The 14,588-nt window shown below is 48.5% G+C and overlaps 1 protein-coding gene across 1 annotated transcript in view; it reads right to left on the reverse strand.

Moving 5' to 3' along the window:
* The window catches only part of LOC142023560 (cilia- and flagella-associated protein 337-like), a 58,956-nt gene that overhangs the window by 31,853 nt on the left and 12,515 nt on the right, over positions 1-14,588 (reverse strand). The window contains exons 7-12 of the mRNA XM_075014643.1: positions 14,080-14,340; positions 11,035-11,199; positions 10,124-10,273; positions 9,014-9,198; positions 5,766-5,905; positions 268-413 (exon numbers count right to left, since the gene is read on the reverse strand). Of these exons, the coding sequence (XP_074870744.1) occupies positions 268-413; positions 5,766-5,905; positions 9,014-9,198; positions 10,124-10,273; positions 11,035-11,199; positions 14,080-14,340 (1,047 nt within the window). The remainder of the gene's footprint in view (positions 1-267; positions 414-5,765; positions 5,906-9,013; positions 9,199-10,123; positions 10,274-11,034; positions 11,200-14,079; positions 14,341-14,588) is intronic.

A 14,588-nucleotide genomic window follows, 5' to 3' on the forward strand; every position in this document is an offset into this window, starting at 1 on the left:
AGCAGTGGGGTGCATGCACAGAGTGGAGGATCCCACTCCTCGTGTGTGGCTCTGAGGCACACTAAGCGCCCCTTCGCACACAATTTGTGGAGCAGTGCTCTAAACAAGTGCCATACCATGGATATGAACTCAGTAGGGGTAGTTAGACAATAAATCATAGAATAGAATAGAATAGAACAACAAGTGGTTATGGCAATTTGGTGAACTGTTTCACTCATACATCCCAAGGCCACTTCCACTCACTGAGAATGAAGCAGCAAGATTTACCTGAGATCTAGGCATCAGCCCATAATCTGAAATGTCCCAAACTTGGATGAATCCACATGTGTCTCCAGACACAAGAACACTGTTTGTTAGATTGGTTGACAATCCAGTCACAGACACATCCTCTTTAGCTGGGGCATAATAAAACCCTGAAACAACAAGAGAGGAGGAAGGGTAACATCTGTAAAAGTGCTCGAGTGAATTAGGAGCTTATATCCCATTCTTAAACTAAACACCATTTGGAAAAGAGAAGACTGAGAGGGGATGTGATAGTAATTTTCAAGTATCTAAGAAGTTGTTATAAGAAAGAGTGAGAAAAATGATTCTCCTTCACCTCTGAGGGCAGGACAATAAGCAATGGGCTTAAATTGCAGCCAGGAAGATTTAGTCTGGACATTAAGAAAAAACTTCCTGTCAGGGTGGTGAAGCACTGGAATAATCTGCCTGGGAAGGTTGTGGGGTCTTTATCATATTTAAGAGCAGGTTGGATAAACATTTGTCCGGGATGATATAGATATAGATGATATAGATAGTGCTTGGTCCTGCCCTGAGTGCAGCGGACTGGATGCGATGTCCTCTGGAGGTCCCTTCCAGTTCCAGTGTTCTGTGATTCTATGATTTCATTGAGACTCAGGCAACTCCTGAGATGGTGAACCCCTCAGGGTGTAGCAACCCTAGATGGCTAAGTATATTTTCATAGAACTTTGCATTCCTATGTATCTTGGTATCACCCTGCATTACCCTGTAACTTTTTAATAGACCACAGACTTTTGTACTACTCTTAAGATTTGTTATTTTATATACTACTTTCTACCTTCGTATTATCCTTTATATTTACCACTATCAATAACTGTGGGCTCAGCGCTCATCGGTGTCTGATGCCTCCCTCACTATTTCCTTCCATCTTTCCCTGTCCAGTGTGGAGTGGCTTGGTTTCTGTAGAGTAGCTCTGCACGAATCTACTTTATCATCTATCCATTCTCTGGGGGGTCTGCCTCTCCTATTTGACCTGTCCATTATGCCGAATACCAGAGTCTTGATTTTTCGTTCATCATTCATTCTGCAAATATGCCCAAATAGCTGTAGCTTCTGTTTTATAACCTTCTGCAGCAGGTTCTCTTTTGGCTCTCTCTTCCTATATAATTCCTCCTCGGTGACCTTCTGCATCCATCCTATTCTCAGAATCTTTCTATCACAACTCCTTTCGAATGCCAATATTCTTCTCTTGGAATCTTTTGTTATCACCCATGTCTCGCATCCATACAACATGCTGCTAAATACACATGTTTTCAAGATGCTCAGCTTCGCTCTTAAGCTAATCACTTCGCTTTTCCAGATCTTATCCATCGCCTTCAAACTCGCTCTTGCTTTCGCTATTCTAGTTGCAATTTCCTTCTTACAGTCTAGATGATAAGTTATGTTGCTCCCCAGATATGTGAACTTCTCTACATTTTCTAAATGGACAACAAAGACTTGGAGGCTGAAGAACAATAAGAACTGGACTCTACAGAAGTGACCCACCCAGAGAGGACGATTAAGTCCCATCTGTAGGTGATGAGTCACACAGAAACCTGGGCAGTGGGAAAGGATCAAACTCAACTGCCATTGACTGGTGACCCATCGTGCCTGGGGCAGTGGGACAGAACCAGAACTGTGGACTAAAAGCTATAAGAGATGTGTGCACCACTATAGCGCTGGGTTCCTCTTCTCATCTGGTCAACATTGGAGCTTTGATCTGGATCAACAGAACCTGGCTCCATGCTCACACCTAATCCATTTGGCCAATTGATTAGAGTGAGCAACCTCTGGTAACTATAAGCAACCACAAGGTGTGTGTGTGTGTGTGTGTATATGCCTCTGAGTAAACTATATATTTTATATGCATATAATATAATGGCACTGTATTCTCAATAAATGCAGCATTCTTGCCTCGTCCCTCTAAAAATATCCTGTGTACTTCTTATAAGTATAACAAGGGCAGGCACCATTTTTTTGTTCTGTGTTTGTACAGCACCAAGCACAGCAGGGCACTGGACTCTAAGGTAATACAAATAAGTAAGTGCCTAGGGCCCATAGCCTCAAAGATATTTAGAAACCTAACTCGCATCTATTTCCTAAGTCCTTTGCAGGGCTGCTGACAGGTGGGGAAATGGGGGAGTGGACAGCAAGAGCGGCAGTTGCCCGAGGATCTGGACATTAAAAGGGCTCGGGGCTCTGGGCTGCAATGGCTGCTACCACGCCAGCAGCAGGGGCTGGAGCCCCAGGTCCAGGCATGACTGGTGCAGAGGTTCCGAGGGGCACCGTCTGCGTGTCTCTGCCCTGCCTCCTCCCCGCCCATGCGCCACCCCTCCCCACAGCTCTTCCATCCCCTTTCCACTCATACCACAACCAGGCCCTGCTTTTGCTCTGTCTCCTTTCTGGGGGAGAGGTGAGGCTGCCCTCATGCTCCCTGGAAGTGGTGCAGTGCAGACGGTACATATGTGTGGTGGAGGGGTGACGCTGGCAGTGCACGTGACCCTCATGTGTCCCCACGTGACCCTTTGCCTGGATCCTTTAAATTGCTGCCCAAGCCCTGTGGGGCATAGTCCGGATGGCTCTGTGGGCTGGCTAGGGGCAGCTAAAACCCTAACCCCTTCTTTCTGAGGCCCTCTCCTGCTGGGGGCAGGAGTTGAGTCTCTTCCCACTTTGCCCAGGGTCCAGTGAATTCTGTCCCCAGCCCTGGTCCTCCATCGCTCACAAAACTGGGACTTAGGCATTTTTGAAAATCTTATCCTGCTCCTGAAGTCTGTCAGGCTCAAAGACCATGTTCTACAGGTGGCACCTCCCTTGTCCAGCATGGTCAGGACCTGACTGATCCTGAACAAGAGAATTTGCCAGACTGCAGGAGGTTCCCTGCCACTGGCCCTCAAGCCATCATCCCACCCACCTGGCTGCTCATCCATCTGCTGCTTGGTGGGGTCCTGGCCTGCACTGTGGCTGGGGCACCTGCTTCTGTTGCCCATGGTGAGGCTATAGAGGGAAGCCAACTCCAGGCAGTGGGGATGCCAGGGGAAGCCAGCTCCAGCCCTGGCTCTGCAGGGCTGCCGAGCAGGTAGTTCTAGCCCTGCACGGCTGCCCCAAGCCCTGTGGGGGAAGCTGCACCAAGCGGCTGCCACTGGCCTGCCTGGGCTCCTGATGGACGCCAGCCAAGGCCCTGTATGGCTCCCTGCTGCCCCACAGGGCTGGCGGGGGATGTGGACTGAAGTCCCCCATGGCTGCTGGAGGTTGTGAGCTGCAGCTTGCCCTCCTGCCTGGTTCTCTGGTCCAGGAGCATCCCTGGTCCTGCTGGATGAGGGATGTCGGACTAGAAAGTGCCAGTTTTTGGAGGTGCAACCTGTATTTCCTTTTAAAAAATCCTCATCCAAGATATTAGTATCACTGAATGATTAAAACAGACAGTTATTGAAATCTGCTTCACTATCAGCAACAACACTATTGATTTTAATTTTTGAGCTCCTTTCAGCTTGAACAATGAAACAGACCAGTCTGTTTCACTTCCCTTCTGGTTGCTGCTGTTAGTTTCACTTTTGGATGCACGTGCACATGTAAAATGTTACAAAGCTGTGGCAGCAATTTAAGACTGCAGGGGAATAACTGCCTGCATTCATTGTCACAGAATGAAATTAAAAACCGTGGCCACTTTTTTGCTGAGATTAATTTTTTTAGTGAAAAAATATCTAAACTTTGAGCCTAAATGGACCTGCCATCCTTTAGCTAAATAAAGACTAAGAGAAATAACACAGTCCAGCCTATTACATGAGTTTCAATAACTGTAACATTGCACGACGGGAAGGAGAGAGAATAAATATTCACCACATAGGTCAGATAGCTCCCTGCTATTACACCATGAAAGGGTTTGGCTGTTTGGGTCAAATCCCTGTTCCAATGAAGCTAAAGGATGTTGTGCTTTTAATTCCCAAAGGACCATGATTTGGTCCAATGACATCATAAGTCTCTCAGCAGGACTGTGGTTATAACATACGTTGCCAGAATTCTTTGGAGAGAGAATTCCTGGAACAGCAGATCAGAACACACCAGTGAACATGGATCAATGTAATTACAATGGAGATCTCACAGTCACGTGCCAGTGGCTAGCAAGACCTTTAACGCTGAGCTGTATCGACTCTAGTGTGTATTTTGGAGCATAATCTTTCGGAGGCAAAGACCTGCTTCATCACATGCGTCAGACGAAGAGGGTCTTTGCCCATGAAAGCTTATGCTCCAAAACATCTGTTAGTCTGTAAGGTGCCACAGGACTTCCTGTTGTTTTTGAAGATACAGACTAACTCGGCTACCTCTCTGATACTCTAGTGTGGTGCTTTCAGTTTAACTTATGTCAGTGGGGGGGGGGTATGGAAAAACACACCTCCTCTCCTGCCGTAAGTTACACCAACAGGAGTAAGGATATCAAGCTGGTTGAGAAGGGGAGGGGCAAAGGGGACAGTTGCTCCCAGGCCCAACATTTCAAAGGGGCCTGGAGCTTTGGTGGTAGCAGCAGCTCAAGCTCTGGCCCCCTTTGAAACACCTCAGAGCGCCATGCCATGGCTCTGTGTGCAGCTCTGGCGGAGCACGGGGTGGGTCCCAGGTCTGACTGCCCTACACCCCGCCCCTTACGCCCTCAACCCCGCCAAGCTGGGCCCCACTCCAACCATACAGCAGTGTAACTACATCACTCGGGGGTGCGGAAGATATACACCCCTGAGTGACACACATATTCTGACTGAACTCAGTATAGACAACGCTGTGGTGACAAGAGGGTTTTTCTTACCAACAGCATTACTGCCTCTTGAGGAGGGGAACACCTACGCAGGGGAAGACGCTCTCCCATTGGTAAAGGTAGTATGTTCACTGAGTTCTATAGTGGTACAGCTGCACTGGTGTAATTGCCCATTTGCATTTTTTTAAGAGTAGACAAGGCGTCCGTTACAATTAGCTTCAGCTTTAGGCATCGGGTGAATAGGTGACCAGCCAAAGCAACACATTTCAGGGCAACACCACGTCATGAATCCTCCTGTTGGGAGAGACCACCAGGCCCATGCACTTCAGAAACCTATTTACAGGCTGCAGAAGAAGCTAGCTAGCAAGAAAACTCCATAGTCCTGACTGTGGGATGCATGAGGACTGTGAGCCAGAAGACAAGTTCCCTCTCCTAACATGGGGTTGGGCATGAGACACGAAGAGGCTGGGGAGGAAAAGAAAACATGTGAAATCCAGGGTGAATTACTTCAGCTTAGCTGGAGCAGCCTCCCTTTTTTCTTTAGCACCACAGCAACCTGTTTCTGCAGCAGCCTCCTGGCCTGAAGGAGACACACACCTCCAGGTCCCTAGTTAGGCAGCAAAGAGCCCTCAGCACCTGTTCCCCATTGACGTTAGCTCCCACGGACTTCAGTGAGTCACGATTACTTCACAGGCTGCCAGGATCTGAACATCGAGCCATGACAACTCTCACAGCTAAGTCTTACCAAATTCCCGTTGTTCTGCAAGGACACTCCACCAGTGTAAGTTCCCGGCCTCCGAGCTCACCAGGATTGCACTCTCTTTTGAAACACCCTTCGTGGATCGATGCTGGAGAAACAATAGTTTATCCACTGGAGGATGTGACCTAAAATTCAAAGAAGAAGATGTTCAGACCATCCTTAAACCTTTATTTTCTTTAAAGGACACCTGGCATGTTGTCATGGAGTGTGGGGTTCCCCAGACTCTGCCCTCCAACCGCAATGTGATGTGACTTGCAGCTGGAAGGTAGAACAGAAGTTTTATTAGTCAACAAGGACACACAGTGTAGCACAGGCTTGTCATCACAGAAATCAGCAGCAGTCAGTATAAGCCATTTTGGGAAAAGGGAGAGCAGAGGGAAGTCCCCAAGCCAGGTCCCCGGCCCGCCTTTGTCCCTTTCCAGCCAGGCGAGACTGACCCCTTCCCAACTGCCCATTTCCAGTTCAAACCAGCCCAGCCCGTCCTCCCTCCTTTGTTCTGTTTCGTGGGGAACAAAGGTGTCACCTGGTGGCAAAGGTCAGGAACTTCCATTGTCTACGTGTGAGAAGTCATCACCCTGAAACTCCCACTAACAGTATGCACTGATGTTGTGCCTCCGAAGACTTAGGGAAACGGAGGCACCAACCTGGTGTTACTACAGGGCATCAGAAAACACATGCAACCTAATCAGGGGAGTAAAATCCTCACACACCACACTTCATCACACGAGTCAAAACACCCAGTATTTTTTTCAAGAGCTAGTTATTCCCATTGGAAAGAAGGGGAGAAGCCCAGAACTATAAATAAGGTTGCCTTAGGGGATACTAAGCTTTTCCTGTGGTTGCTTCCTTGACACAGACATAAATCAAAAACAAGCCACACATTTAATAATTTTTTTATTGAACTATTCGTGCCAATTTATATAGGAGACTCCTCAGATAAATAACCCTCTGTACACACTGGCTGGTCAGCATCCCACAAAGCTCGACATTGTCTTCAAAACTTGATCAACAGGCCTCAGAGTGCTGGAAGCAGGAGATCCAAAGCAGATCTGAACGGAGGCCCAGGTAGCATGTGAGTGGCTGTGCCCTTGAAAGCCTGAGTGAAGCGAATGAGACCCTGTATCAGCGCAGGTGGCCTGCCCACATGGGGCTTACGGCAGGACTGAGGTCGAGCTGGTATAAATTTCAAAGATGTTTTGCAATATTTTGTTCCGTGCAAAGGAAAAGGGAGCGTCTCCTGAGCTGGAAGCTCATGGTGAGGTGTTTCATATCATGTCACTGACACGCCTAAACCTGGGGGAAGAATTGCACCTGGCTCCTTTCCAAAATCTGTGCAGAGGATGTAATTTCCTTCAGTGTCCCTTATGAGCCCGCTAGTATGTCATTACTCCACACACCACTGGAAACCGCAGGCCTGATCCAAAGCCCATTGTAGCAACATGCGTCTTCCCTTTGATATCAAGGGACGTTGGAGCAGGCCCATTGGCAGCATTTTAGAGCGAGCCAGGGCAGGAATGGAAAAGGAAATCACGCTGCTGTAACCGTGCGGGGTAGATGGGCTCAGTGTGTTTATGAAGGGTCAGCTTCTGCCAGGACTGTTGAAGATGAGTCCTGATGATCTCAGCTCACTGTCAGCCAATATCTGCAGCAAACTGTTGCATCCCCACCCAGCTGGTACATCAAGGATGGAGCTAGAGCTCCAGTTGTTCTCAGTCATTGGCTCAGGTGGCAGTCAGTGGGTGTCCATAGTCCAGGTATAATCCATGGAGAGGCATAAATCCCATGTATGGATGTGAAATACAAGTCACACTTAGTGCAGATCAGGGGTCAGCAACCTTCCCGCGGTGGAGTGCTGACAAGTGACCTTTGACCTCTACGTAGGGTCTGAGTGCCGGTGATACTTTTTAAAGTCACTAAGACTACGTCTACACTGCAGAGTTATTTCGAAATAACAGCTGAGCTTCTGCCTTGCGTGCTGATAAAACTTGCGTGCCACTCTTGGCACCTGTGCTGGGTATTGCTGACCCCTGGTGTTGATTATAAGAACATTTGAATGGTCAAACTGGGTCAGTCCAAAGGTCCATCAAGCCCAGTGTCCTGTCTTCCAGTAGCGGCCAATGCCAGATGCCCCAGAGGGAGTGACCAGAACAGGTAATCACTGAGTGATCCCTCTCCCGTCATCCATTTCCAGTCTCTGACAAATGGACGCTAAAGACGCCTTTCCTACCCATCCTGGCTAATAGCTGTTGATGGACCTGTCCTCCATGAATTTATCTAGCTCTTTTTTGCACCCTGTGAAAGTCCTGCTCGTCACAACATCCTCCGGCAAGCAGTTTCATAGGCCTACCATGTGCCATGTGAAGAAAATCTTACTCTTGTTAGCTTTAAACTGGATACCCATTCATTTCATTTGGTGACCCCTAGTTCTTATGTTATGGGAACAAGTAAATAACTTTTCCTTATTCACTTTTTCCCCACCAGTCATGATTTTATAGACCTCTCTTTTATCCTCCCGTAGTCTTAGACCAAACCCGTAGAGGTTGGCCTGAATTTAATGGACCCTATCCTGGAAACCATCTACTCTCAAAATTCTGGTTTGCTTCCATGTCCTGCAGGATTGGGTCCAATTTAGCCTCAGTTGAGGGAGATCCTCCAGTGGTATGAGCACTCCATTGAAGCCAGTGATGTTACAATACGTTTACACCTCCTGAGCAGCTGTCCCAAGGGATTTAAAGAGGCTAGCTGCCCATGTGCTTTCCCAGAGTCACTGTTCAAACCAGCAGGCTCCTTATGTTCTTGGCTGCTCTAGTTACTTTCCGTCTTCAAAGCACTTTGCAAACACTAAATGTTCTTAGGATGGTGCTTAACGTTTTGCAAGAAACCTTCCCCGTTTGTCCAGCTTGCTGAGATGATCACAGACAGGGAGGACAATGCAGATTCTTTCGTTAAAGCATCTGGTTTGTAAATAAAAATAAATAAATCCCTCCCACCACTGCACAAACCCAGCAGGATAATTGTGAAGGAAGATAATCAAGCAGAATGTTTGAGGGACATGCGGCAACAACATTTCAAGCAGCAAGACTCTGAGAAAAACATCCATTCCCTTTCATTCTTTTTGTTAGAACAATAAAAGGTGTAACGTGGAAATGATGCAACTCTGTAACACCTGACAAACATGTGACTGGTCCCGGCCCACAGATGTCACCGTAAGTCATTTCATAACAAAATGATACCTTTCGGGTTGAGTCTGCCTGAGGTAGAGATACACACTCTGCGATTGCACATCCCACACGATAATTTCACCGTCAAAGCTGGCTGAAGCCAGGAGCCCCAGAGAAGGACAATAGTCCACCGCCAGGATGTCATCTTTGTGCAGCCTCCCACCCTTCCAAGAAGGGTGCGCAGGAACATACAGCACCTGCAAACAGGCAAAGAATGGACTAAAGCTCAGGTTTGACTCATTCCATTCATAAATGTGACAATTCCCTTGTCAGCCCCCTTGAGGTTCTGAGCTTCTTGCAGGATTTTAGTGTTTGCCTCAGAGACTCACAGAGGCCCTTCTGCTGCCTTGGGTTTTCAGAGGCAAGGGTCTCCATTTACCAAACCATTCTCATCATAGGCAAGTCCCAAGGGGGACAGCAAGCCCCATTCAGAAGGTTCAGATGCCCCTGTTCTTCCACTGGCATGGCTCTCCAGGGGAAGGGTGAGGGGAACCCAGGTCTGTCCACTACTCTGGGCCCTAGATGGGAGGCAGCTGACGGGGCATTTCCCCTGCCTCAAACACAGCAGCCTTTCCCTGGGCCACATCTCTCACACTTCCCTCTCGCACCTTCCCCCTGTGCCTCATTGAGCCACTTTTCACTTCCGAATCTCAGTCCCCCAGCCTCTGTTCCTGGTCCACTTCTCATCTCCTTCTCCCTTCTGCCTGGGGGGAGCCTTGCATAGTGAGCCAAAAGGCATTAATTGGCAGCAGGTGTCCGATCAGCCTTTTTGCTGCAGGCTGATTCTTAATGAGTCCCAGCTGCCTGGCATGGCTGTTGGGCCACACTCTGTGAGTCTATGTGGGGAATAAATAGTCACTGACCCAGCTCCCAATACATTTGCCTTCCACCAGGCTCTTCTAGAGTGCTGCCACATGGACATGCAGAGGCATGTTCAGGGCTGATGCAAGCAGCTGTGGTTTCTCATGACCTCACTGAGGTTTTTACCCACTTACTCCAATGTCACTTCCATGGGTGTAACAGAAGGACAGCTCTTGTTAGTTCGAACACACTCAAATAGTTCCATGCTCTTTAACAAGGTAGCTATTCCCATTACCATTCCATTCATCCTCCTTTACGCACCCCAGGATCGCAGAAGTCATAAAGGACGATTTTCCGATTCCATCCCACTGCAAGCAATGTTTGATTCTGCAATGCTATGAGTCCCGTGACTTCAGTTTCTTCCACTACCTCCAGCTGGTGCAAGTTGTGGCCAGTTTGCATATCCCAGACCTGTTCAAAAGAAAATGTATTTCGTTTTATCCACCCACAATTTTAGCCTTATCTTGTCTTGCCCCTCCGCTCTGGTGCCTGGTGTCAGAAAGGGAAGAAAAGTTACAGAAGATGATCTCTGTCTCAAAGAGCATACAGTTTAAAGACAAGCTGAATTAAAACTAGATTCTAGTCACATCCAAAAACTTCAGAGAAGTTCCTATTTGATACCAGAGCAGAATACTGAGGTTGGGTCTATATGCTGACTGTCACACCAAGTAGATTCATCAGAGCTTTGTAATGCTTGTTATAAAGATTCATCATAGTACAAGCAACACAGTGCTTTCTGTCGGTCCAGTGTTCTGTATGTAGGGAACTGACAGTGTTTGACTGACAATCTGACCCTGTGAGCAAATAGCAAGCTGCTGGAAAATGTAAAGTGTGTTCTGCTGACTCTCTGGGACAGCTGGCTTATGAGTCCTATCAAGAGGTCAGAGAGGTGGGAATGTCAGTCTGGAGAGAGGACCTCAGGTGTGAGCTGATCAAACCTTAAGGAGGAACCCCTGGACAGCCAAACCTGAGAGATTTTGTGCTGAGTTGGTTTTGTGAAAATAGCAGACACCAGAACAGAGGCTACCTTCTGACCTGCTACAGCCCATGTGGGCTAGGTTTTAGGCAAAGCATGGGAATGACTCCTCCCAGCTCTGCATCCTGGGAATGATGGAAGGGCAAAGGAATTTTTTTTTTGCAAGGTAAGTTGTATTTTGTTTCAGTGAACAAACCTTTATGGTTCCATTCCGTGCTGCTGTAATAAGCCGGTGCTGGGAGTTGTCCAAGGCCATGCATGTAACCTCTTCCTTCCCATGGGCATTGTTTATGAGGAGGCATTTGGCTCCTGTCACCACATCCCACATGGCAACAGTGGAGTCGTCACATCCTGTCACCACCTGTCAGCAGAGACAGCACGGTTTGGAATGCTTTGGTTTCGAGTTGCTTTGCATTTTGCTAAGATGGAGAGCCCCGAGGAGAGGTGCGGAATGGTGCTTCCATTTGGAGCAGGACTTCATCTTCCCAGGATGGCACATCAGTCCACCAGTTCAGGCAGAAAAGCCAATTTCCCCTCTTCAACCAACCTATAACACAGGCAGTAACTTGTCCAAGGCAGCTAGACTGCCATGTACCTGTGAATCACTGAAATCACACCCGATACCCACTTGTGAAGTCAACTGGGGACAGTGTAGGATTGTTTCCTGCAATCTTTCCCCTGCAGTGCTGTGCCCAGTCCAACTTTCTTTGAATACTAGGACTGGAAGGGTCCCTGAGAGCTCATTGAGTCCAGTGGCCTGTCCTCATGACCTAGCTTCAGGGTTTCCCACAGGCCAGTTTAACTCTTTTGGGGTCCCAGAGTTAATACATTTTCTGAGCTCCCCAAGCTCTGGGGCGAGGCCAGACCAAGGGGTTCAGTTTGTGGGAGGGGGCTGCTAGAGAAGGCAGGTGTGTGTGGAGGGTGCAGGAGAGGACTGAGGATGGGAGGTCCAAAAGGCAGCAGTGGTGCCAGCAGTGCACTGGGGGTGTGATGTCTGGCTGGGGGAAGGGTGCTGAAGCAAGAGTAGGTGCAGAGTCTGGCCAGAGGGGAGAAGCCTGGGGGTGGGAGAGCTGCGCAGGAGGTGGGTGCAGGAGCAGCTGGTGGGATGGGAGAGCTGGGCGGGAGCGGGTGGAGTAGCAGATGGGGGGTGGGAGAACTGGGCGAGACAGAGTGGGGGTACAGGAGCAGAGCAGGGGTGGGGGTGGGATGGGGATGCAGGGGCTGGCCATAAGGAGAGGGTCCACTTACCTGGCTCCACTCTCCAGGCCTCTCCCAGGTACCATCTTCCACTGCTCCCATTAGCCAAAATCCAGCCAATGGGAGCACCAGGGAAACCCTTCCACAAACAGTTTCTGGCACTGCATTTACCCAGCCAGGGGGACAGAGAACAGCAGCAGTGCTGCATGGAGCTGCTTCCAGCTCACCCCGGCTCCTGGCAGAACATTCAGCCTGAATCCGGCCTGCCTGGGGCTCCCCCTCCATCCCACTGTGGGCCAGATGCTGGGGAGCGGAGCCCCACCCCTCAGGGTCTGGATCCAGACCAGCTGTGATCTGCAGCCTGGACTGGAGGTGCCCCACCCCTGCAGTGGAGGCTCATGGCTTTCACCCCTAAGGCACCAGTTTCAGTCCCACACGCTGACAAGCCAGATCCTTTGGCTTCCCATTAATTTCACAGATGGATGTCAAGATGGCAAAGTTACTAAGCTGCAAACGCCAAGAACTGCCCTGCCCAGGGTGGGAGAGGCTGGAGAGTATTCTGCAGACATGTTTCCTGAGCCAATGGGATTTTTTAAAAACTTGCAGCGAAGGCAAAGCTATAACAAATTGTTCCCAGCCGACGCTATGCATTAATTAGTACTTGTCCAGGGTCAGTTTAATATTCAAAGACCCCGCCTAAAAAGAGTGTAGAGTCCTTGGTTTTATAGCCTTTTCTTGCATTTCCTGGCAGCAGCTCCCGTTCCCTCAGAGCTCCCAAAATATGACACGGAAACATGCTGCAGCCGAAGAGGATACAGCTCAAACCACACCACCCCGGGAACTCAGGGTCCCATGAAGATGGAGAAGATTTAAAAGGCCCCTGGAATATTTTTTTGTCGGGGTGGAGGGTTGTGAGAGAGCATCCACTATTTCAAAACATTTTGAAAGAGCAGCTGGGTTCTATGAACGCTCACAGTTATTTTGAAGTAGTAGCTGCTGTTTTGAAATAACTTTGATGTGTTGACATACTTAGGTAAAAGTCCTATAAAATTCCTTAGGCACTTGGTCTGTAACATTTTATGGAAATCAACCTAGTAGACGGTTAGTGCTAATAAAGGCGGAGATCCCTTCACCACAATAGGAACTTTGCCTGAGTGACGACCAGTTCAGGATTTCAGGGTTCAGTACACAGGGAGCAAAGCACTTTAGAATCCTGGCAGCCTCATGCAGCTGGGAGAGTGAGCTCTTGATTGAAGAGCTCCATGGGGATTCAGGGAAAGGGATGCTCCCATTAGGCCATGGAGCCACCAAAGCAGCTTTGCTCCTCAGCCTTTGTTGTAGCACTGGGGCTGCCAAAACCCTTCTGGCCAGTACCGTTGAGAAGGAATGGAGCTGGGTTCTTCTCTGGCTTGCACACCACGACTGCTGATCTGTTGTATTGGGGGACAGTGCTTGTGGCAATGGATCAGATTTGCAAACATGCTTGTATGCTTTTGCCTGCATCTTCCGACTGCATCCTTTTTGGCACATGTAGACTTAACTTACACACAGACACCAGCTCACAGGTACACTTCTCTGATAGATATGCAAATCAGAGTTGTGTGCCTGCATTAGGAAAGGTGCAACACAAGTCCAAAGTGTGAAAAAGCACATGAGCACATCTAAAAATCTGTCCCAACTGGATTTTCAAATTGATGATGGAACACTTGCCTCTGGTAACTGGGAAAGCCAGTAATTTCACTAAGTGGACTGGAAAAGTCACATGGAGAGAAGAAATACAACTGATAATGATATGTTTACAATTACTTTCCTGGAACTGGTTTCCCTTGCAGAAACTAGAAATCAGAGATGCACCTCAACCAAACCACTGGATCCCAACTTCCCCCAAACTTTAGAGCATCGAAAATCTAGAGCTGATTGTCTCAGTTATCTGCATACCTAGAATAGACCAAATGAGTATCTCCTGTGCAAACACATAAAGGTGTTTATACTCTGCATTCGTACGCAGAAAGCAATGATCAATCAAGTTATCAGTAGTGCTGACCTGGTGGAAGAAGGTGTTATACAGAGCACAGCCTAATGGGGCATTGTGGGTAGCCAGCAATTCTTCCTCAGGACTGACATGAGCGAGCTTCCACAATCCAATATAATCAGCACAGGAAACCAAGAGGCAGTGGGGAGACTGCTGGATGAGCAAGAAGGGAAATTTGCCCTGTTCTAGTGTTTGTCTTGGCTGGACCCATGGAAACTTGAGTGCCAGTGTCTGCAGACAAGCCTGGGAGAAAGTATCCCAGACTCTCAGGACCTGAGAAAAGGAAAGAGAAGCTGGGTGACTGATGTGCCATGGTTGTTGTTTGCTAGTGGTGGCTTCTAGTGGCTCTGTGAACTCCCCAATTTCAGGAAAAGTCAGATCTGAACTTTGTGGCTCAGGAAGATTTTTTTCTGTTTATCATGGAGTGACACATGATTGTGCTTCGGGATGTTTTGTCACTTATGTGCTTCCTTTTGCACCCCATCTTCTGGCAGAGTGAAGGGCACAGCTGAAGCGAGTCC

The sequence above is a fragment of the Carettochelys insculpta genome, chromosome 20, assembly GCF_033958435.1.
Source record: "Carettochelys insculpta isolate YL-2023 chromosome 20, ASM3395843v1, whole genome shotgun sequence".
NCBI lineage: Eukaryota > Metazoa > Chordata > Testudines > Carettochelyidae > Carettochelys > Carettochelys insculpta.